The following is a 24,404-nucleotide window of genomic DNA, read 5'->3' as shown; positions in this document are numbered from 1 at the left end:
CTCTGATGAAATCTTTGGCAGGAAGTTATCCTCCCATTTGTATTTGATTTCTGACTTTTAGCACAAGAAGATTACATTTACTCAACTGAAGGATATTAAAGCAGGTACGAGACTGTAAGTCAATTCCTATTCCCACATGTGATTGACATGACAAAAACTTTGCAAAGTTACAACTTTTTGAGTTTTTTCCTTTCTACTGGGGAGCTCTTTGGGTAGCAAAAAAAAAGCAATTCTTAAAATAATATGGAACTGTACTCAAAGAAAAGTTGTCAGGAACCATACACAAAAGGATGCATACCAGTGGCATATGCAAATCTGATTCTGGAAGCACATCTGTAATCACTATCAAACGGAGTCACAGGACTACTGTCTGTCCTGGAGAGTCTCGCATGATATCATACACTAATGTAAAGATTAGAGGCCTCAAAGAGCCACAGTCTGTGTCTCATTTTGCTGAACACTGCTTTTAATTTAGTTGGGCTGAACACATATAGAAAGAAATGCACAATTCAATCAAGGATCAGGTTTAACCATAAGCATTAAGATTAAAACTAAAGAGATTATTACTGAATAGACAGTATGTTATATAAATATGCTCTGGGATTGATAACAAGCTCTAACTATAAAATATTCATTTGGAAAGGGGGACCAGGCCATACAGTGAAAAGAAGACAAAGATTCTGCTAATATATAAATGATAAAACAGGGCATTATTTAATCAAATCCGCACAGGGCACTTTAACATGATGAACACTGAGAGCCTCATTTTATGCTATCCATACTGGAGGCAAAATTAAAGGATGTCATTCTAGCACTTTCAGAAATAAACACTTTGGGATAGAATCTAAGGTAGAGGCCCCTTAGAGCAAATATCGAACTATCATGGATAATGTTATGGTGAATCTTCAACACACTTATTAAAATGCATTGGATTAAAATAAAATTGATTTGCTCACTGTCTATCTTCCTTCTTGATGCAGAACTCCAATTAAAATCAATAGGTTTGAAGCTTGTAAGCACAGCACTAAATTATTAATACCATGAGTTCTTTTAGAAAATTAACACTGATTGAAAAAGTGTAATTTTACATAGACTTACCTTTTCATTCTTAATGAGAAAGTGGCTGCAGTATAATTTCCCTCCAACATTTCTCTCTTTAATCAAACCTATATTTTGAACGAATTTAATCAAATAGTATTTGCAAGGAGTTACCCAGCGGAATCTTAGGGCTAAGGAAATTTATCTCTTGGGTCCTACTGGCTTTAACATTCTTTGATCCCAAGAAAATGATACCAATGGCATGCTGGTGTCAATAGCAAACAATTTTAATCTTGTCAAACCCTATGAATGGACCAGAGAGGACATTATAGAATACTCTAAAAGAACGGTCTCCAGTTTTTCAACAATTCATTTCCCACTTTTCATTTCCCCAAAGTGAAAAATATCATGGTGTGTGTTTGTGTGTGTGTGGGGGGGAGGTGGGTGCATGGCTAAAAGAAACATGTTTATTGTTTTTTATGTCCCATCTACTTCTTTAAAATAATTGTAGCAGTGCATTAATAAATAGGAATACACTCAAAACTAAGTAAATTTGGATGTATGGGTGTAACAGTTATACCTGAAAACCTAAGCTAAGAAAAAAGTGACATTCACTCAGTCATGTCTGACTCTTTGCAGTTCATGGACTGTTAGCCTGCCAAGCCCTTCTGTCCATGGAAATTCTCCATGCAAGAAAACTGGAGTATGTAGCCATTCCCTTCTCCAGGGGATCGTCCCAATCCAGGGACTGAACCCGGGGATCCTGCATTGCTCCCTGGGGGCTCAGAGGGTAAAGAATTTGTGTGCAGTGCAGGAGATACAGGTTCAATCCCTGGGTCAGGAAGATCCCCTGGTGGAACACATGGCAACCCACTCCAGTGTTCTTGCCTGGAGAATTCCAGGGACAGAAGAGCCTGGCGGGCTATACAGTCCATGGGATTACAAAGAGTCGGACATGACTGAGTGACTAACACTTTCACTTTCTCCTGCATTGCAGATTCTTTACTGTCTGAGCCACCAGAGAAGGTCAAACTACCATAAATGAGCATAAAAGTGAGCCCTGTGCCTCGCACCATGATACACTCAACATATATAAGAAATCACCTTGCATCACCAAATTTGTTACATTAACAAAACAGGGGCTAGATTTCAACATCCTCACTGATCATGATTTTATTATCATTATTCCCTTTCCTCTGTATAGGAAGTACCAGCTTATTTGGAAAAAACAAAAAAATAAAGCCCTACATGTTGCCATATTTCCATTTTCCCAAAGAATTTCAGCTGAGAGAACTCGTCTTCTTTTTGTTATAAATTAGTATCTTCTCAAAGTTAATCAGCTTTCCCTGAACTAAAGTTTCTCAACCCAACCTCTATCCTGCCCCACTGTCAACAGCATTTGTGAATGTTCTAATCCCTACCCCTAAAGGTACAGATTCACCAGTCAGTTTTTAATCCCCATTGATCTGTGTTGACGTTACTGAAATCTATTCATGTTACCAAAGCACAATATTAGAAAAAATAATTTTCAAGTAAAGGGGTAAATGCTACTGAAATCAAGAGATATCTACTAATATGAGTTGAATTTTTTAATTTTTAAGAAATACTACTATAAATATAAGGCTGTTTACATATTCTCCATACCACTATGGCAAGGATAATATATTTTATTAGTTGAAACATATGGTCCTGTTCATTTTGCAATCAACAAAACTGTAATTCTCCAACAAAGATAATCAGCATCCAGTATGAAATCTGAATACATGTATGAAATCTGCATACATGTACAAAATCAGATTTTTTTTCCTCCAAAAAAATACACTATGTGATCTTTTTAGGAACTTTAGAGGATCACAGGATTTTAGAACTGAAAGTGATCTTTACAAAATACTTGTCTTTATTATTTTATAATGAGAGTTTTTTAGCTGGGGATGGGGTGGGGAGGGCAATGACAAACAAGTAACGTCAGGATGGAGACAAATGGCAACATTCCTTAATTAGTTTTTGAATTGCCATAGCCAAAATAAGCTTGATGAGCAATTCAAAGTAATTAAAATGCTTTGAACAGTACGCTACCCAAAAAGATCTGTGATCTACAACTTGAGCTGACTTGTACCCTATCATTTTACAGCCCTAACCAGAGATAAAGTACCATTCACCAAACAAATCTTCACCGCCCACCCCAAAAGGACCCATAAAGATTTTGAAAAACACAGCCTTAGAAGTTCCTTTGTCTTTTCTTGTCTTGTCTAATTTCATTTCCTTCCTTTCTTTCCCTTCTTGCCATCCAGTCTTAAAGCAAGCTCAGCCACCCAGTTGAAGCCGTTCCTGATCATCTCAGCAACCTCGTTTGACTCACCCATCCTGGGAATTTCTGAGCAGGTTAGCAGTGAGCTACGGAACGCATTCAGCAGATGAGTAAAAACATAAAGTCTGTGTTTCAGGTAGTTCCATTATGTCTGCACACTGTCTCAAGTGTACTTAGTGACAAGAGGCCAGGATGGCTTGATAAAAGAAGGGATGATATCTGACATTTTCCAAGAAAAAAACACTGCTTAGAACTTCACGATTAACTGAATACAGGGATAAAGGAAATCAGCAACAAATTACAAAGAATGCCTGCTGGTCTTTTTCTCCCTTGGTAATTTTGTGATTTACCAATATGTTTTATGGCTGATGGCACCTCCCCCACTAAATCAAGTAGTTAAGTGGCACTTGGTGCAGCCTGATTATTTCATATGCTATGATCTAATAATTTGAATGCATTTTTGATTAAGTACTATTCTTCTTACTACTGACAAGGTACCTGAGATGTTAATTGTAGGGTGAAGACACTTATTCAGTACAAGGAGGAAACAAATGTGATTATATCTGACACTTAACACTCTCTATTCACTTTCCTTCTCTAATAGATATAGCCTCTTAATTTAAGTTAGTGATAAAAGCAATCAATGCCTTCCCTTATAGTCCTTTAAAATTCACTTGTATTTCTTGTAGAAACTAAGAAAAACACTAAAATATATTTGTATATACACATACATAATTTATTATTAATTATTGTTTCCAACACAACTTTCCACATCATTCAACTATTAAATATAATTTTTGTCTAGAAAACAAGAACACATCTCCCTATTTACTATGATCTGGAGTCCTTCCTTGAATTAAGCATTATAGTAATGGGACCAATATACAAGTCAGTTACCTCAACAAAGAGAAACTTTCCTAATATCTTACTGTATCCCTAATCGCAGAGAAAGTACTATAAATTGCTTCCTTCCAGCAATTCTCAATGAGGTTCCATGCCCTAAGACAGGGTTTGGCAAACTTTTTCTATAAAGGACCATGTTGTAAATATCTTAAGGTTTTGTGGGCTAGGTACAGTCTGTGATCTCTGTCACATATTCTTTTTAAAGAACTCTTTAAAAATGCAAAAAAAGAATATTTTTTAGCCTTCAGCCTACACACAAACAGACTGCACTCAGGATTTGGCCCTTGGCTATAGTTTACAACTGTTGCTCTACCAAATCTACTGTGTGTAATAAATAAACTCCTCTCTAGTGCATCTAGGATGGTTCGAGTTGTGTCCTTCTTGGCAGAATTGAGAAAACATTCGCTCATATCATTGTCTCTGTTTTATGGTTCAGAATGACAGTCCCAATGCAGAAAGGTTGCATTAGATTAACAAAACTCTGAAAACACTACTGGAAGAAGGTGATCATTATTATTGCTTAAAAAATACAGGCATTCAAAAATATTTACAAGGGAGAGTGAAAAATCCACAATTTCAAGGAAACTTCGTTTTGTACAAAACAGAAGTCAAACATTATAGCCCCACTCGCTACCTCTTACAAATTTAATTACACATAGTACAAAAGTAACTACACATTAGTTGCCTCAGTAGAACATTAATTACATCCAATTCAGAATTTTCTTGGATTGAATACATGATCTCATATCTTTTATAAATAATAACCTAGTCCAGACTCCTGAGCAGAATCCACAAGGCTCACAGTTTTACATTTGAAGAGATGCATGCAGGCATTATTTCATGCTATAAAGGAACAGAACATACCACACTCTTCATTCTAGTAGTTAGAAAACAATTTCGTGTCCTACTAGAAAAAAAGGAATTAAATTCTCAAGCTCTGATATCACGTGGCCATATTAAGTAAGAATATCCTTTCACAATATATGGATCATCTTTTGAGCTAAAGGGCTTTTAAAAAAATCATCTACAACTATGCTTGCTCTTTCAATCAGGATCATACCTACACTCTGATGGTATGATGCACTATTAAAAAATAACACCCAGAAGTAATCATATCAAAATGCTTCTATTCATACAGATGGACTCTCCCAAAACACCCAGGCACGTGGATGGACAACAAGAGAAAGCTATCTCCAACCTGAACGTGGGGAGGGGCCTGCAATCTCTGGGCAGAATAGAATGTTTTTGTTTTGTTTTTTAAGTATGAAGACATTTATACCTTTTAAGTTATTGGAGAGTTAAAAGGCAACAGTAACGCAGCATTTGGTGCCCATAAGTCTTCTCAGAAAAAAGTAATGGCTACATGCTTCTCTAGAAATCTCTCAGCCAAGACATAAATCAACTGGTGCTAGAAAGTCATTAGGCAAACTTATTTTAAAGTAAATCTGAGATGCTACACAGCCTTGAAATGCTCCCCCAAAAACTGTTTTAATCATTCCCTAAGGGAGAATTTTAAGGTCAGAACCCACTGGAGAAGTAACAATAATATCAATTCCAGTCATTGGAAAGAAAGGTTTCTTCTCTTCAGCCTCCCCTCCCCCATCCCCAAATAACAGCCCAAATTAGTCAAACAGAATCCACTGATAATCTAGCACTTTTCCTTGTTAATGAAAAGTATTCATTTTGCCTTCAGAGGTGGGAAAAGGCCACCCAAAATTACTCCAAAGTGTCTAGAAACAATTTATTGGCCCAGTACGCACGTCACCAAAATTGCACATCTTAAACAGAAAAGCAGCTGAAACCACCATCCCTATGATGTCAGCTCTTTCCCCTGGTCTTTCACAAGCTTTCTCCCAACCAAAAGACTCTTTACATTTCTTGCCATAACAAATCAATTATGTAAATGTAACTTTTTATCACAGAACTCATAAGCAACAAGAAAGAAATGAATTACTATTACCTCCCCAATTTCCTTTTCTGATAGCTTTTTCTCCTCTCTGCAGAAAGTAGAGAAATTTCCCATTCTAAAATAATATAGAGAGAATTCTCAATCTTTAAAGCAAAAGACTACTTTTTCCCTTCCTAGGAAATACTGTTTCTCTTCTTCCAGAGTCCAACACCTTTTCCCTCACCTACATTTTCTGTTTGCTCATGAGGCAGCAGTAATCCTCTGGCATTATGAAATTCTACCTTCCCTAAGCAGGGTTTACACTGCAGCTTCCAAAACGATGCCTGAACCTCAGCAGATAGAAGATCCATAGCAACAGCGCTAATAGTTTTTTTTACTTGCTATTACCAGAAATCACAGTCCAAAAAGACGACGACGGAGGTGTCACCTATGCTAAAACCTCAAAATTGATTCATTATTTAACTAGTCAAATCCCACGTTTTCATTTTATGTGCCCTTTGGAAAGCCTGTGACAGAGAACCAAAAAAAAAGATCTTTCAGTGACAGTCACCATTTTCATGAAGAGATAAATAGTTTTTTTTTTAAAGCAGCTCTCCTATACAAGATTTTGTCACTGAAACAGAATTCAATGCCCTATCCCCTCCATTCCCTATCATCCTAAAATCTAGTGTAAAGTACCATAACAATTATAACTTCAAAATAAGAGCTTAGACAATGATCACAAGTTCCTGTTAACCAGAAGTTATTTGTATACTACTCACATGCCTCTGATTTTACTAACAGGCAAACAGATTTATACTTATCAAAAGCAGTTCCTTTGATGCAATGATTCTTTGCAAGCCTATTCTATGGGGGAAATTAAGCAGAGAATTGAGAATCTTGATAATACCATCCTATGTAATGTTCAATTCAATTCTAATTCACTAAAACAGATTAACATTGGTACTAAATTTCATTAAAAGTTGTTTACCATGATCTGTTTCCTGTACGGAACAGACCGCTGTGAGTCCATTTTCTTTAAGAACATTAATAGTTTAAATATTAAATGCAGCAAAAAGAACTAGTCATGATAAAACTGCAACATGTGTAACATCCTGGTAACCCTGTTGTGTGTGTAGACATAGGTACATATAGACATATGTATTATTTTTATAAATCTTTTTAAAGGTGATAAAGAATTCTATATATTTTCTATATAATAAAAATACTTAGCAACTCCATGGATACTGTAATTTCTACTGAGTACATACATTTTACATCAATTTTACTGAATTTCTTTTATATGCAGACCATCTTACATGACATTGCCAAATCATAATTTTCTGCTTCTTGAACTTAGTGACCATCCTTTTACTCATTTTTATTTTGATAATGCACTTTTCTATTTAAATAGTTATGTCTAAAATTGGTACAGATGACTAAATACTGGCCAAAGTTGAACTTTATTTTCTTGAACAGATTTTGAAGATTTTTCAAACACAGAATATACTCCACGTGTGATATACAATGCATGTGCATATACACATGGCCCCCACAGATTTTTCCCAATAAAAACATAATTTACCATCCAGAGTAATGAAAAATGGATCACAAAAGTAATTAAGTATCCTGGAAAAGAAACAGCTACCCCATAAGAGATGTGAGGAATAAGGTACACCTAGAATTTTAAACTCAAACAAATTATATTCCTTAAAGGGGGAGACAGCCCTTAAGGAACTTATTTTAATGGTAACTAAACATCACCTAAAATGTGTTTGTTTAAAGGCTCATTTCTACACGTTTTTGAACATCCTCATTGGTGTCAAATCTTTGATTCTCAAGGATAATTTTGGTTTGGTTGGTTGTATGTTCATTTTAGATATTGAAAACTGACTTAGGTCCAAAGCTGGTGAATGAAGTGGGGGATCAAGTTTGCTCACATTGTTTGGTGTTGGCAAACTCATTAAATAGGCTCATTTGCATCTCTTATTTTCAGTTCTAATCCTTTGTTTGTAGCTCAGTCAGTAAAGAATCTGCCTGCAGTGCAGGAGACCTGGGTTCGATCCCTGGGTTGGGAAGATCTCCTGGAGAAGGAAACGACAACCCACTCCAGTATCCTTGCCTGGAAAATCTCATGGACAGAGGAACCTGGTGGGCTGCAGTCCATAGGGTCGCAAAGAGTCAGGCACAACTGAGCAACTAATACTTACTTACTTAATCCTTTGTTTAAACTGAGCTCTTGGCTTTCCTGCAGGATACCTGTTGGCAGATGGTAATAGATTAATCTGACAGGTATAGAGAATATTTTAGAGGGTAGAAGATGGAGTCAGAAAGGCCATTTAGGAAGTGGTTTGATATTTCCTTAATGATTCTGAAGTAACTTCCTCTCCCCTCCAAGAATTTCCATATGTAAACACAAGTTGGCTTTGGAATGTGATGACTGAATGGGTATTTTTGACATAATAGCAGCTCAGAGTTAATATTTCCAGGTTTTTTTTGGGGGGGGAGGTGGGGTGGGGGGTGGATAATACAGAGTGAGGGAAAGGAGTTCTGTACAAAAAAAAATGATGAGGTGTATAAAAATTGGAAAAAGTTTTTTAAATGTCTATCTTTGGGGTAAATAGTGCCACTTACTGGCATTTAGGAAAGTGGCATTTTATTTCTCTTTAGCCAATTTGCATTTTCACAAGTATAAGCATAAATAGATTTCATGTACTTAAGAGAAGTGCTTACATTTGAAGGTAAGAGCATTTACTGAACTGTCAAACCTACCTGGATCAAGGGACACAGAAGTGATGGGTGACAGTGAGATTTTGGAAGCTATAAAAATTAATACAAAATTGAGTTCAGCTTCTTGGAAAGATGACTGAAAATCATGTTATTTTGATTTCTCACAATTTCATCTACTCTCTCTCTCTCTCCAGGTAGCACTTTGCATCATCCTCTTCATTCCTAAACTAACCTGTTACTACTTGCTTCTGCTTGGTTGTGTGGCCAGTGCTACAAATTCAACAGTTTTAAAAATAAACCCATTTTCTCCCAAACTCAGCCATATCTTTGCGTCTTTACTGTCATGTTTTCCCCCTTGCCATGTCCAATCAATCACCAAGGTCTGGCAGTCTTCCTTGAGTGGTACTCAGAGTGGTCTCCAGACCAGCAGAGCAGCTGGGATCTCATTAGAAATGCAAACTCGTGGCCACTGCAGACCTACTTGAATCAGGAACACTGGAGCTGGGGCCTGGCAATCTGTGTTTTAAAAAGCCTCCAGGTAGTTCTGCTACATGCTCAAGCTTGACCATCACTGCCCTAGATCACACCCTGAACAACTAAAGCCTATGCTATTACAATATCCACTTGTTATATCTAGCCTTTCTCCAGCCCAGCCTGTTAGGTTACAAGCCTAATCTTCCAAAACCAAACAATAAACCACTGCCTTGTTCAATTCACTTTCTTGATTAGAAAAAAAAAAAAAAAGAACACCTTGTTGAAGATTGAGTTAAAAATAACTGGCTCAGTCAGGCATTCAAAGAAAGTGAAAGTTGCTCAGTCATGTCCAATTCTTTGCGACCCCATGGAATTCTCCAGGCCAGAACACTGGAGTGGGTAGCCCTTCCCTTTTCCAGGGGATCTTCCCATCCCAGGGATCGAACTAAGGTCTCCCACATTGCAGGTGGATTCTTTACCAGTTGAACCAGGGAAGCCCTCTGGCATTCAAAGCCTTTCATAATTTGGTCTTGACATAGTTCATGGCAACCTCTGTTATAGAAGGAACTTTGTATGTGCCCCTTTATGCCTGTTCTCCTGCCAGTCTCCCACTCTGCTTTAAGGGTCTGTTCAGGGCTGCTTTGCCTAGAAGCAATGTAGTGCAGTGGCAAAAACACATGTGCCTAGCATAAAGGTGCTGTAGAAATGATAGTTCCCTTCCTTAATTTGATATTCCTTGGAGCGCTACTATGTCCATTTCTATCTCATTTGGGATTCATAACTACTGCCTGGAGAATTCCAAGGACAGAGGAGCCCGGCAGGCTATAATCCATGGGGTCACAAAGAGTGGGACATGACCGAGCAACTAACACTATGACTATATGACTGACTATCGCTCTTCATTGTTAGATCTTTAAATGTGCAGATGTCTAATCTTTTAAGTTACGGGATAAACTTCTTGACTTCTTTACACTTTGTGTGTCTCAGAGATAGGTATCAAGCACTATGTCCTACATTACATAGGCCTTCCAAACTTTGCGGCTAATAATTTTCCAGCTTAAATCACCCCTTGGTGTTTCATGAAGACTAAGCGTGTAAAAACATTAAACCTGGATCACCAGTATCCAACTTGGGAAGTCTACTATATTACCATGAACTGACAGAGGAGCACATCGGAAGGTTCAGAGCAAAGTTCAGACAGAGGATCTGAGATAAGGCTACAGAAACAAACAGGACCCTAAATAATGAATTTGCTAATTGTTCTTCTCATGGGGTCAGAAGCACTTAAAAAGCACACAGTTGAAGTACGCTTCTTTCCCCGAGGCCGCTAGACTGACTGACTATAACCCCCTTAACCACAAGAGGTCAAAGTTCTATTTTCTATCCCTACACTTTGTAGTGTGTGTGCACGCTTTGCTGATTGGTTTCTTTTATGTTTCTACTTGAAGTTAAGACAGGCAACAGGAAATTGTGACCAGGGGGTCCAGAAACTTTTCCAGCCCTAGGGGGCAACAATAATCATGAACTAGGTTCTGGGAAGAAATTATGACCTCATGGTTTCTACTGGCTCAGCTGCCCCAACTTTTCTTGCATTAAAACCAACTTATGCCCCACCTGATTATCTATGTTGCCCATCCCTTCTCCACCACCCACTGCTGTGTTATTTATACTATAGTACAGCAAGCAGTTAAATCCTAGCTTAATATAACATACTGTAAAGTGATATGTCCCAAAGCCAATGGTTTAATGGAAAGTTGGGGGAGGGGGGTAAAAAGGCACTCACAGAGCTACGCAAAAATGCATTTTCAAAGAAAAATCTGGATGCATCTAGATGTCCTTGAAGTCTTTCCTCCACCTGCCAAAAATTCACTCCTTGGATTGTGTTACCAGACTCTACTGAAATCTGGTAGAGTAATTCACTAGTGTGCTTAGAAATTCCCTAACATATCTACTGTGGCATGGATTTCAAATCCAGTAGGCAATTTCTATGATTCAAAGCAACTGTTATTCTTCAGCTACACACACCATTGTTCTGTAATAAACAAATTTTTCAGTCCTTCGCATTTTAAATTGATAAGGTTTTACAGATCTTTCCTCACTTTAAAAAAAAAAGTGAAAGGGGGAGAGGGGGAAAATACCACTAAGAACACTATCTCTTGTTACAAGGATCTTACGAAACATTGAAAAGGTTTTTTTCTGTAAATGTTTTCCATGAGAAAAAGATAAAAACACAGTGCCTTGGATTTCCTCAGCAGTGCATTCATGAAATTACTTGATCACAAAGGAAAAAGGGGACATTTAAAAAAAGATAATTAGAATATTTTTAACTTGTAGACCTAAGCTGTCTACAATTTTGTTTACTCTAGTCCCCAGGAAGGGAGAACCACGGTTTTGTTCATATTTTGCTAGAATATCCAAAGCTGTTGTATCAATGGTTAATCTGGTATTTTAGGATGTGGGTCATTCTACTCCATGACCATATGATAAATGAAGGGAAAAGAAAGCTCAGTGGGTCGCTGTCAGATATGCTGGAATGAGTCCAGAAGAGGCTGACAGGGAGTACAACTCTATTCTTGGGGAGAGGTGATGGTGAGAGACAAGCAGGAACAGAGGAGAAGGATGGGATCTGCTTGGCCCTAGGTCTCCTGGCTTCTCTGAATGTGCATTTCAGAAGATCTGCTTGAATTATATGGGATTTGCGGGAGGGACAACATCCATGGGAGAGGTCACACAGTGAGCCATTAATCAAAGACACCTCACTATTAGTGAAATGTATCAGATTCTTTCTAATATGACAGCTGGGACAGAGAAGTAAAGAGGTTTTATTTATTTGTTTGTATTTTTTTGGGGGGGGGAACACAGGCAAGGGACAAAAGGTTATTTTTCTCAAAGACAAAAATTTGTCTGAAATCAGCCCTAGTTACTAGGAGAGCAATGAGGGCTGCTCTTTCTCTCAAAGGTCTTGGAAGATGAGAATAAGAGTTTCAGTGTGTGGACAGCTGATTAGTTACCAGTATATTTTGTTAGACCGATCATGTATAATGCATTTTAGTAAGTAGAAAATGTCTTCAGTGTGCACACATAAATTAGCCTTCCCGATCTACAAGAATTCAAGCATCACACAATATATTTACAAAAACAGAATGGAAAAAGTCAGAAACTTCTAGTCTATATGTACTGTACTCACTAACCAACACTTTTACACATAATTCATACCTAATGTAAAAGAGAAGTAAAATAGATGGTCCCTGCCTTTAAGAAATTTACAACCTAGTTTGAGAGACAAGTATAACATATCTAATTAGGAAAAACCTAAGGCAGTATATAAACCAAGGACTGGACTGTCTGCTACTGACAAGGGATATAATAGGTGCTGGAAAATGGGAGTGATTATTGTAGTCTGGAATGTTCAGAGAAAGTTCATGGAGAAAGTAAGATGGAGACCTTGAAAATCAGGTAGGGTCTGATTATGGAATTATAACTGGCATGGTAGAACAAAACAGATTTCTTGTTGGGGAGTAGAAATAACTAAGTATAGATCTGTAGAGAGGAGCCAGATAACAGGAAGTCTGCAAAGCTGAGCAGAAGACTTCAGGTCTGGTGGTTGTAGTATTTGTGTGGGTGTTTTGGGGTGGGGGTGGGAGACTGGATTTCAGTAGGAAAACACAGGTTTCCAAGCAGGAGTGAGGAGAGATAATGACAGTGTTTTCATGTGATTAGTCTAGCATTGTTTTGCAGAATGAACTGCCCATATACATCATAACACCTTTGATGAAGGAGTTCAAAATATACTCCACAGATGATAGTTAATTCATCCTAATAACATCTCATTGAGGCAAAGGAAACACAGCTTTTATTATTCCCCATTTTGTAGATGATGTGCTCAAGGTCACTGAATAAATGAAAGGCAGAATAAAAAAAAACACAGTATGACAATATTCAATGGTTTCTGGGTACCAGCTAAATTATATTCTCTTATTTGCTATGACTCAGGCAACGGAGGTACATGATGGACCTTTGTCCTCTTGTGCCATTTTTAGACCCTCCTAGTGTTCGAGGCACATGTCCTACCATGAGCAATTCCTGTTTACTCACTGTTCAGCCCCTAGCTTGCTTACCCCATACCTTGCAACTACCTCCAACTCTCCCAGCTAAGAACTGTCTTTGATCATTCTGATTCAGCTGGTCTTCTCCCAGCATCAGCAACATATTCAACATCTCTGTATCAATCACCTACCAACCAGGACAAAGGTTTGGCTTTACGTATTAGTGCAAGCACTGCTTTCTACCTCTTTCTATCTCAAATTACAAAGCTGATTAGTCCCTTCAGAAGGTGGAAGGAAGGTAAGAATCTCCATACTAGATTCTGACACCAAGCTGAATTCCTTCTCCAATTTAGGTTTCATGAGGAGAGTTAAATAAAGAATTCCTCCCCCATCCCCAGTTAACTCCTTCCTGATCCCGACGCATTTTCTCATCCCCGCATGCATCTTAAGTCACCATTCCTTTTCTTACAAGCCAATCCTCCACCTTAGCTTCCTGCCTCATGAGGGCCCTCACTCCAACATGCTGACATTATGTCCTCTCCCTCCTTCCTGGCTCCCATCCTTCAGTTTCAAGTAAAGAAATCGGCCAAAAGTAAATGCTCAGTAAATGTCTTATGAATGACTAAAGCTCCAGATCTATCTCTTCAAGTATTCACTGGACATTTTTAAAACTGGCTTTACTGAGGCATGCTGACATACAAAAAATTGTACATACTTAATGTATACAATTTGATGTGTTTGCACATATACATACACCTTTGAAACCATCACCACAGTCAAGGTAACAGACATACAGCTCTACATTTTGGTCATCCCGCTGTTACCTCAAACTTCTCAAGCCTACAACAGAAATCATTAATATTCTACCAGATCTGGCTCTTCTCCCTGACTTTCCAGCTTTTTTTGGATGTATCATAATTGTCCTAGTTCCCCATATTCAACATCACAATGGCTTCGATGCTTTCTTCTGTAACTGACTAATTTAAAGTCTAGTGATTATATTTTCTACCTCATAGTACAAGGCATATGGAAGGCAATCAGTCAATGCAAGGTCCATTGCATCTGTACAGATATGACTGCCTCATTGAAGTAGCCTCAGCTGATCAAACTACCTGAAGTCTCTCAATCCTCCACTTCATCCACTCATCCAATCTTAAGATTTCTCGTCCTATATATAACTTTGTTCATTAAGCCTTCCTTACTTAGCAATAGTGGCTAGTCAGAAGGCCAAACCCTTCCCCAGCATTCAAGAACTGCCACAATCTGGACCCAATCAAGTCTTCTAATCTCACCCCCTACTATTTCTCTACTGCAATTCCTCATCATAATCCAAGTGATTTTATCCCATGAACCAAGATTGTGTGCATACACACACTTGCTCAGGGTATTTCCCTGCTTGAAAATACCCTTCAAATATGGACCCTAACAATCTTTTGGGGGCAAGACTTCGACTCTTCCAGTCAAAAACCTCTATTACAGAGTAATTATCATAGATTTTGCATTATTTCATGTTTTATGTACTAGATTTAATTCCCCAACAACATTTTAAGATCTTTAAGGGCAGACATTATGTAGTATACTTCTGTATTCTTCCCAGAACCCAGTAACTAAGTTTACCAATGCCAGGAAAAGTCTTCCACCTCTTGGATAAACGTCTTCAATAACGTGTTCATTAAGCCTTACCCTTCATTTCCATCTCAGATCTCAAAGAACAACTATTTAAAAACTGTACCACCTTGATCATATTTAAAGATACATGAAGGCTAATGTTTAAATTCTTTAGCAGGAAGTTTAAAAAAATTCTTTCACAAGAGGCATAATATAATAACACTTAGTACTCTAATTCAACATTTCACTTCATTCTCTCACCCACACTTTATGAAAGATTTAACACCCAATTTAGAACACTTGTCTTCATAAATACTCATGCAGTTTCTAAGGGGAAATATCTTAAACTTAAGTATGATTTACAACTGTGAACTTCAAAGAAAAAACATGTTTTAAATCATTAAAGAGTAAATATTTGAGTGGAAAGAAACAGGTTTATTGGTTTATTTTGTTTAAGTTGTGCTTTAAATATTTTTTCAAGAGTTCAGCTCCTGGAATGGAAAATTCCTTTAGTGATATACTAAAGTAAGCACAAATTAAGCATCAAAAAATTCATATCCTTCACATTTGGTGTAATATGGTAAAAATTTCATTACCACAATATTAAGAAATATCAACAATACGAGTCTGAATAACTAATTCATAAGGAAGGGTTTTAACTGAACCAAATCCTGGGTTTTCTTTCGTCACTCCAAGTTTCTTTTCTATTTTAAACTAGAGGCAACAGAAATTTCTTTGTTTTCAGGAATGCTGGAAATCTTAAGTGATAGAACAGGTAGCTCGACTTCACGTCTCTCCTCAGGGGGAGAAAAACACTGCGGATAAAGTAATTTTGTTTTTATTTCTGGAAAAATCATTTTTCCATCAATCTTCATAATTCCCTAAAATAAACTGTTAAAAAGTTACTGGCCGGTTGACCACTTCACCCTGATTTGTGGAAATACTATACATTAATTTCAGGAACACATGGCTAACTCAAGTTTTCTCACTACTGTGAAGATCTAAAAGTTGCTCCTAACTCTTGCAGAAAACTCGAGGAAAAGTTTACAAGCTCGTGATGTATTCCTGCATCTCATCTTCACCACTTTTAAACAAAAGAATAGTCACAGTAGTCTAGGCACAAGAGTCATGCGGCAAATCATCAAATTTGTTTTTAGGATACCCCACAATTTTAACTGTGGAAAACTTTTTTGTTGACCCAAATGCTTAAGAACCACATCTACAGAGAGCATGGAAATAAGAAGGTAAGAATTTACCATTTCATTCAGACAGAGACAGTGACAACTATTCCTCTCTTCTTTGCTAATTATGAGATGACTGCCCTTCCCCAGGTCATCACAACTTCGGGTAGGCATAAAGTGAAAGGCAGAATTTATCATTTAAAATATGAGACTCACATTCTAACCCACCTTAATGAAGATTTAAAAAAATTTAAAAATTCAAAAGATAGGGAACTCAGATAATGAAACAAAGCAAGGAGCCAGAAGAAATACTGAACAGGCAGGAGTTCCTAAAGCATGTAAATCAAATAAAGACAAATCAAATAAGGACCAGAAACCATATAAATCAAATAAAGTCAAGACAAATGAAATAAGGACCAGAAACCATTTTCTCCTCAACACGCAGGGTTGCCCAAAATCAAACTTGATCGGGAGCTGCTCACTCTGCACACGCACGCACGCACGCAGCGCGTGCACACAAAGGAACGAGGAGTACTGAGCCACTCCGAGACGAACTTCACACGCGGACTGCTCTACTCCCCGACGGAAAGGAGAGCACGGTGGGAAAGTCTTCCCACTTTCTTCCACATCAGACAGAGCAACACTGTAGTTGATAAGGCAAACTACTAATTCTCTGGATATAATCAAAGGCAGAACTGAATGAATGGGGTGAGGGGCAGTGGCTGGGGGGAAGGAGGGGGTGGCGTGAGAAGAAGGAAGTTTGAGGCATTTTGTAAAGCTTGAATGGATTAACCTTTTAAAAGGCCCTAATGTCTCGAATTTCCCTTTTGCTTCCTTTTCTTTCTTTTTTTTTTTTATTAACTACACATCGATTTCCTGGGACTCAACCCAGACCTGTCCTATATTTAGCTGAAAGGCCTGGTGCTTAGGACGCACAGGAGTCCTAGGTTAGATATATGTCCGATACAAACAGTCCTTGGGGAGGGGGGAAGCATTTTAAAAATCACTTTTTTCGTGTGATCATGCATCAAATATGACCAACTGTTTTTTTTAAAGATGAATTCCATGCATTATTTAGTAAATTGAGGCCCCAATCCATGGCGCTTTGATTTCTACTAGCAACATAAGCTATTTACTAAACATTTTTTCTGAACTTAGAAAACGTTTGCTTTCACATTTTTAGAAGATAATTGCTTTCACATTTTTAGAAGATAATGAGGCTTAAGTGTTTCTAGTCTTTTACCTGTTCATAAGTGGGGGTGTTTAGGCTGTCTAGCAAAGGAATAAAAAAAAAAATAAAACGTGAATGTTTAAAAGCTACTCAACTTGGATAACAGTAGATAGCTTGAAATGCACCGATTTAAAAACTTAACAATGTAGAAAGTTTGTGGACATAGCTTGTTTCTTCTTTAATAAAATGAAAATGTAAGGGGGGAGAGCTGGTCAGATGTAAAAGGTAAAAGTTAGGTCCCAGGCCGTAATATCTTGTCGTCCAGGACAAAAAGCTTTGCAACGACCACACTGCCACAGCCCTCCGGTGGGAAAGGCAGGGGGCGGGGGCGGGGGCGTCATCACCTCCGCTGCTCTAACTTAGGACCCTGCATTTCTCACGCCCTACTGCGGGCTGGGCCCGGTGGGGGGAGCGAGACACAACTTGGCCCCGAAGCAGCAGCCCCAAAAGGGGAAAAAAGTCACCTCGCTCTTTGCTCTATGCACACAGGAAGAGCCCAATTCAAAGCCGCCACCACCGACACCCCCTTGTCTTGCTCCGCCCCAACTTGTGTCGTGTGTGTGTGTGTGTGTGTGAGTGTAAGCACCACTTGCGTTTTACCCCACCAATTCCGAAACACCTCCATCTCTCCCAAGTGAAGTGCTTCCATTCCCACCCCCAAGCGCACCAGCTCAGCCGGCGCAGGTGTCCCGCCCCCGCCTGTTTTAGCGCCCCCCCCCCAGCCCCCGGCATCCCCACCAAGCCGCGCGCCCCAGTGCCTCCGCGCCCGGCCGGCGCCCCGCACCGCCTAGCTTACACGCCGGGAAACACCGAGAGCTCTCCGCCCGGGTCACCTGGCCGGAGCGCCCGGCCCGGCTTCGCTCGGGGGAGCCCCGGGCCGCCGCTCGTCGCCGGCGCCCAGCGCGGAGCGCGCCCGGGGCTCCCGGGCAGTCACGTGGCCGGCGGGGGCGGCCCGGGCGTCCTCACCTGCATCCCTGGCACTTGGACCGCCACCGGTGAGTGGGCCATGAAGGCGAAAGCGGCTCCGCGCGGCGGCTGCGGCGGCGGCGCCTCGGGTTCCGACTGGCTCCTCCTCCGGGGGTAGGTCGGCGGCCCGCTCAGGCTCTTCGACCGGGGCCTGGAAGGACACACACGAGTGGGCTGACGGGGCGGGGGGCGCGCGCGGCCCGGGGCCGGGAGGGGGGCGGTCCGCCGCGAGGCTCCCCGGGACTCAGTCTACCTTTCCGGCGCCCGCCCGCCGCTCTGGCCGCCGCCTCCGCTGCCGCTGCTGTTGCTCCTGAGCGCCGGGCGCCGTGTGTGGCAGTGGCCGGGACCTGGGCTCCAGTGATGCCGCTCGTCTGCGCCTCGCCGCTTTAGGAAGAGGAGGTGGAGGCGCCCCAGCCACCCGCCCGCTCGCCGGGCCGGGGAGGCGGTTGGGGGCGGTTCCGCCGCTGGCCCTGCCCCCGCCCCGCCGCCGGGCGGTGTCAGGGGAGCTAGGGCTCCGCGCTGCGAAGGGGCTCGGCTGGGGCTCCGGGAGCCCGGGAAGGCGGAGGCTCTCCTGGCCCACGGAGAGGAGAACTCGGGGACTGGGGGGCGTGCAGCACGGCCCGGCCTGGAGAGAGAAGGGAAGAGTCCGGTGACCCGCGGGGTCCGAGGGCGTCCCGGACGCGGCCACGTTGCAGGCAGGCGCGCGAGGGCACGGGCGGCGCAGCCTCGGAGAAGGGTTGAGTTGAAACTTGGCGGGTGTCGGAATTCCTTCTCGAGTCCTCGACGTGGTCGAGGGCGGGGGCGCAGAGAGCCGAGTCGGCGGACCCCCGCTCTCTCCCGCAGTTCGGTGTCCCCGCTGGGCGGGGGCCGTGGCCGCTCTCCTCTTTCCGGGTTCCCCGCCCCCCGACAGGCTTCAGGTGCCTTAGAACTGGGGTTACCCCTACCTCTTGGGCTACCAGTTGGGGGGTTGTGGGGGAGGGCGACCAGACTGGGGCTTCTCCTCATCACAAGCACGTGTAAGAGAGACGGGAGCTGGAAAACAGATGGCACCTCGGCAGAAAAATGAATGAGGAAATAGAGGCCTGGGAAATGAGATTGGGTCATTCGCAGGACGCATTATTGAACTCAGCATACACGGCAGTGGTTTCGGCAAGTCCCTGCCTCCACCCCATTTGAAGTTCCACTCCAGCAGGGAGGCAGGCTCTTCGGAGAGTAACCTAACAGTAATGAGGTTAAAAATAATAATAGCAGTTGCAGTCATCTCATTAGGAAGGCACCTTTGGGAAACCACAAGTGCCAGTTTAAAATGAGGATGGAGTTCCCTAACTTGCAGGTTATTGTAGGACTGTACCCACCATGGTGTTGGGGCTCTGGCAGACGAGAAATGTTTGTCTTGTTCCTTTTGAATCTGCTCAAAAGATAGCATATCATTGTTATCAATATATTTAGCTATCGTTAATGAGTTCCATTTTCTTTCTGTCAGGGACCTCTAAGTGATATATATGTATATATGTTACCTTACTGAATCTTTACAAGGGCCCTCTGAGGTCATATTACTTTTCTTCCATTTTACTGAAATGCAAAAAAAGGCTCAGTGAGCTTGAATAATTTGACCCAAATGTCACATAATTAAGAAGTGGGAGGGCTGGGAATTCAAACTCAGGTCCTTCTGACTTTTAAGATCTGCTCTCTTAGCAACTGTCAAGTATATAAAACAGTATTGTTAACTATAAGTCACCATGCCATACAACACATCCCCAGAATGTAACAATTTTCTAACTGGAAATTTGAGCCCTTTGACTTCCTTCACCTGTTTCCCCCATCACCCTCCCCTGGCAACCACCAATCTACCCTCTGTTTCTGTAAGTTTGGTATTTTTTTTTTAGATTCCCCATATAAGTGAGATCATACAGTATTTGTCTTTCTCTGTCTGACATTTCACTTAGCATAACGCCCTCAAAGTCCATCCACATTGTCACAAATGGCAGGATTTCCTTCTTCTTATAGCTAGATAATATTCCTTTGCATGTATATACAGCACATTTTCTTTATCCATTCAGATGATAAAGGATAGCCTCAATTCCAGGCCCTCAGTGCTTCCAACCTGACGATAGGCCTCAATCCAGTCTGTATTTCCCACCAGCCCAGTTCACACTTAATGCCAGCCTGACCAGAAACCTACAGTGCCATGTAAACTTCAGTGTCCATAGCAGTTCCCTGGGATTCTTTTTAAAGTGCAGATTTTGATTTAGCAAGCTTGGAGTGGGTCCAAGATTCTGCATTGCTAACGGGTCCCTGGGTGCTACGATAGTGCTGATTCTTAGACCACACCTTGAGTAGCAAGGGTCTGAATCAAGCCCCATCATTTGAGGCTCATCTCATGTCCCACACCCACTGATTTTTTCGCATTGCTTCAAGCCTTCCTTCAGACTTCCTATTGCATGTTGGTGGGAGCAGCACTCACATTGTAGTTCTTCTCTCTTATATCATGCATTTCATTTGCTTCTCTTACATAAGAATTACTTGGATAGAATGTCAGCTTTTTGAGGGCAAGATTTTTGTTGGTTATGTTCATTGCTGTATCCTCAGAGCCTAGAACAATGTATGGCACACAGGAAACCCTCAGTAGATATTCATTGAATGAATGAATGGATGGATTTCTTTTCAGTTCTTCACTGAGTTTGGTATAGTGCTAGTTGGTATAGTGTTTTATTGATAGCCTGGTTCAACTCTTTCATTTTTCTGTCTCCTAAATTCTTTTCTGTTGCTTTAATTTCACAACTACTTAAAAGGGCAAGTTGTATAATTTTAATAAATAAGGTAAACATATCTAAGAAATGACTTTTCCTGACATGATTTTGTGCTAGAGTTATGTAACCATGTGGAAGACTGAATGCTACATTTTGAGACCTGAACTATCGAGAAATTTCCTTAAAAACACTGCAGTTTGAGATCTTGCTGAATTTTCTACCTTTCTCTAGCTTTTGTGCTATTAAATAAACTATTTGTTATTATTATTGATAGAGATCTCTTGGGTTTTTACATGGAGTTACTTGTAATTTGCTTATGCTTTTTCTTGTATCTATTTCTTAATTTAAACAAAATGACAAGAAATTCAAGGATGCTTTTGTTATCCCCCACACAAAAGGGCACTTCAATATTTTTACTCCAAAATGTCAGCCTAGAATCTAATAATATATTACAGTGTGTTCCCACAGCTTGAAGGGAGATACCATATCTTACGTTCTGAGTAGCCCTAGAGGGTGTGACATAGTGTCTGAGATCAGATTTGGTACACGCTTGATTGATGTGATCTGAGTGGCTATGAATACTTAATAGCCATATAAATAAAGTAAAATTATATACTAATTATATGCTTAATTATATATTAAGCAAAGTCAGTGAATTCCAAGTTAGACTGTGTCCTTGAGCCCAACAGAAGTTAATAATTAAAATTAACAACCTGTGGCCTCAGTTTCTTGACATTTGTCATGCCCCCAATATTAAATATTTGACTTTTCCTATGTTTATAAATATTTACTGAGTGGACTGGGCCCATAGCTAAAGTGCAGATAGACAAAAGTGGCCAAACTTTAATGTAGGCAATAATGGGGTCATGCATTAGGACCATGGTTGTCAACCAGGGGAAAATTTGCTTCCTGGAGACGTTTTTGGTTGTCAGAAATTAGGGGGTGGGAAAAGGTGCTACTGGTAGTGGGTAGAGGTCAGAGATGCTGCCAACCATAGTCTGATGCACAGGACTGCCCTTATAACTCAGGATTAGCCAGCCCAAAATGTCAATGGTGCCTGCGTTTGAAACACCATGCTCTATACTCTTTGTATTAGGGGTTACTAACCAGATAACAGACCTAAGAATCCCTATTCCCTGAATATTTCAGTTCAGTGTGGTGGGTGGGTTAAAACAAACAAACAATCCCACACAATACTGGGCCACATCAAGGGAGTACTGGAAACAAAGCAGTATTTTTAAACTACCTTTGTATAAACTATAGATCATCTGTCACAAACGAGTGACTACTACTTAATGAAAACTACTATTGAACAGAAAGTAACTTTAGGAAAAATTTAATGATTTGTGTTTTAAAAATTTTATCATGGGTCATGTTATAATGTACAAGGCATTACCTGGAAGCCTTCAAATATATTACCTCATTGAGATAAATTTGACCTCTTAACGCCACTTTATCAAATTTAAAGGCAGGGTTTCACATTGTGGACTATCACATTTTGAGACTAATGACTACATTAAAATGGATAAAGTTCATATGTGTCTGAAGTGTAAGAGAAGTTGATACAAGTATCTGAATTTCTTTCAATTATCTGAGTATTTGAAACTACAGGAAATTATCTGGGTAATTCTAGAACCTCGCCATCCAGTGATAGGAATATTTTGATGTAAGCTACTAGACTCTGTTAATATTTGGAAATATACCATTCACTGGTTCTTTTTCTTTTTTTTTGTAAAAGTGTACGTGATACCGTAACCCTCTTTACTCTCTGTGGGTATCAAATTGGAAACCACAAAATAATAATAGTTCTTGCAGATGTTGCAACCTCGCTATTGTTCCAGCAAAGCATCCCAATGAAAAACATACTGAATCAATTCTTGGTCAAGGGGAATTAAAACTGTGTAATTGCTTAATTCTCCTGAATAACCTTGCACCTTTGGGGGCTCACACAGTACTCTGCCATAGTAACAGCACAGCTGACTTTTCTTGCTAGCTTTACTTCCTGATGCTACTGAGGGGAGTAGAGCAACAGAGGAGGTGGGTGGAAGCAGATGCTTTTAAGCGGTTTCCTGCTTAGAACATTTCTTTACATATACACTTCGAAATATTTGCATTTAGATATGAAAAGAATTGAGCTCATTATTTCTTGCCTTTACCAATTGGTTCCAAAACTGAGAGGTAGATGTGGCCCGAACAATTTTATTCACATGTAGAGATAGAAGTCGAAAGATAGAAGGATAAGAAATAACTTCCTGGTTCCAGTTTTGCTGCCTGCCTAAACTCAACACAGTCTCACTGTTGATCATCAGAGGCCTTGGACCAAGGTGAAAGGCCTCAGAAGTTTGCCACCCTTCACTTACGGTCTCCTCAATGATGCCAGACCACTGCTTGCTGTACCATTCATCCTATAATTGTATTTTGTATTGCTATAGGGTACATGAGGAGACTGGGGAGTTTCTTAGAAGAGATTCTTTGGGAGACTAGGCTCTTTGTAATGAAGTCAGGTAACTTCTTTGTACTCTCCAGAGTGCATATTTTAGTCACAGGAGAACCATTCATGGGTTACCATGAAACGATGCTAGACAACCAATTTGGGTGATACTTTCCCCCTTGGAATTAACTTTTTTTGAAATGTATTGAATTGACTACTTGTTCTTTAATTTGTAGGCTTCTTGAGAAAACAGTTCTAGTCAAAGGTGGCAGTTAAAAACAGAAAAAAAAAAGCTGGCAGTTGAGACCGAATAGGAAGTGACTATGCCATCAGCTCACGCTGAGGAAAAGGAAGTTGTCACCAGGACCTCTAAGAAAGGCAGCTGTGTAAAAATTACCGTTCAACTTGCTCACTGAGGTTCTGTCAACCTGTGGTAGAAGCTGCCATGGTTTTATTGCTTCTGTACTCAGAGAACATGAACAGAACTGGAGAAGAGCAGGCAGTCTTTACAGGACCGTTATCAGGGACTACCAGTAATTTCTGGGGCAGAAACTCAACATTGTAGACAAGCAAAGCTCCCACTCTACTCATTTGTTTTTCTGTACCAAATCGATATTTTAAGATTAGTTAGAATTTAGTATGTTCCACCATGAGGCGCATTACAAGAGTCCAACTATAGACTGCAACAGGGGATTTTTGCTGAGAAATGGAAGATGGAAATTTTTTTTTATATACTTTCACTTGGGCCCCAGAGCCAGTCTAGGCTACACCATCTTTCCCTTTTTCCTTTCTCTTCTCTTCCATTCTTTGCTTTCTCACATACTTCTTGAGCACAATGCCAGTAACTGTG

General features: G+C 40.3%; 1 protein-coding gene across 1 annotated transcript in view; it reads right to left on the bottom strand.

Annotated features, from left to right (window-relative positions):
* STK26 (serine/threonine kinase 26) overlaps positions 1-19,134 on the bottom strand; it is a 67,994-nt gene extending 48,860 nt beyond the window's left edge. Inside the window, exons 1-2 of the mRNA XM_043457677.1 lie at positions 18,627-19,134; positions 18,374-18,524 (exon numbers count right to left, since the gene is read on the bottom strand). Of these exons, the coding sequence (XP_043313612.1) occupies positions 18,374-18,415 (42 nt within the window). The 5' untranslated portion in view covers positions 18,416-18,524; positions 18,627-19,134. The remainder of the gene's footprint in view (positions 1-18,373; positions 18,525-18,626) is intronic.
* Between the last annotated feature and the right edge of the window lie 5,270 nt (positions 19,135-24,404).

The sequence above is a fragment of the Cervus canadensis genome, chromosome X, assembly GCF_019320065.1.
Source record: "Cervus canadensis isolate Bull #8, Minnesota chromosome X, ASM1932006v1, whole genome shotgun sequence".
NCBI lineage: Eukaryota > Metazoa > Chordata > Mammalia > Artiodactyla > Cervidae > Cervus > Cervus canadensis.
The sequence above is the reverse complement of the archived record's forward strand: the minus strand, read 5'-3'. Positions and strand labels throughout refer to the sequence as shown.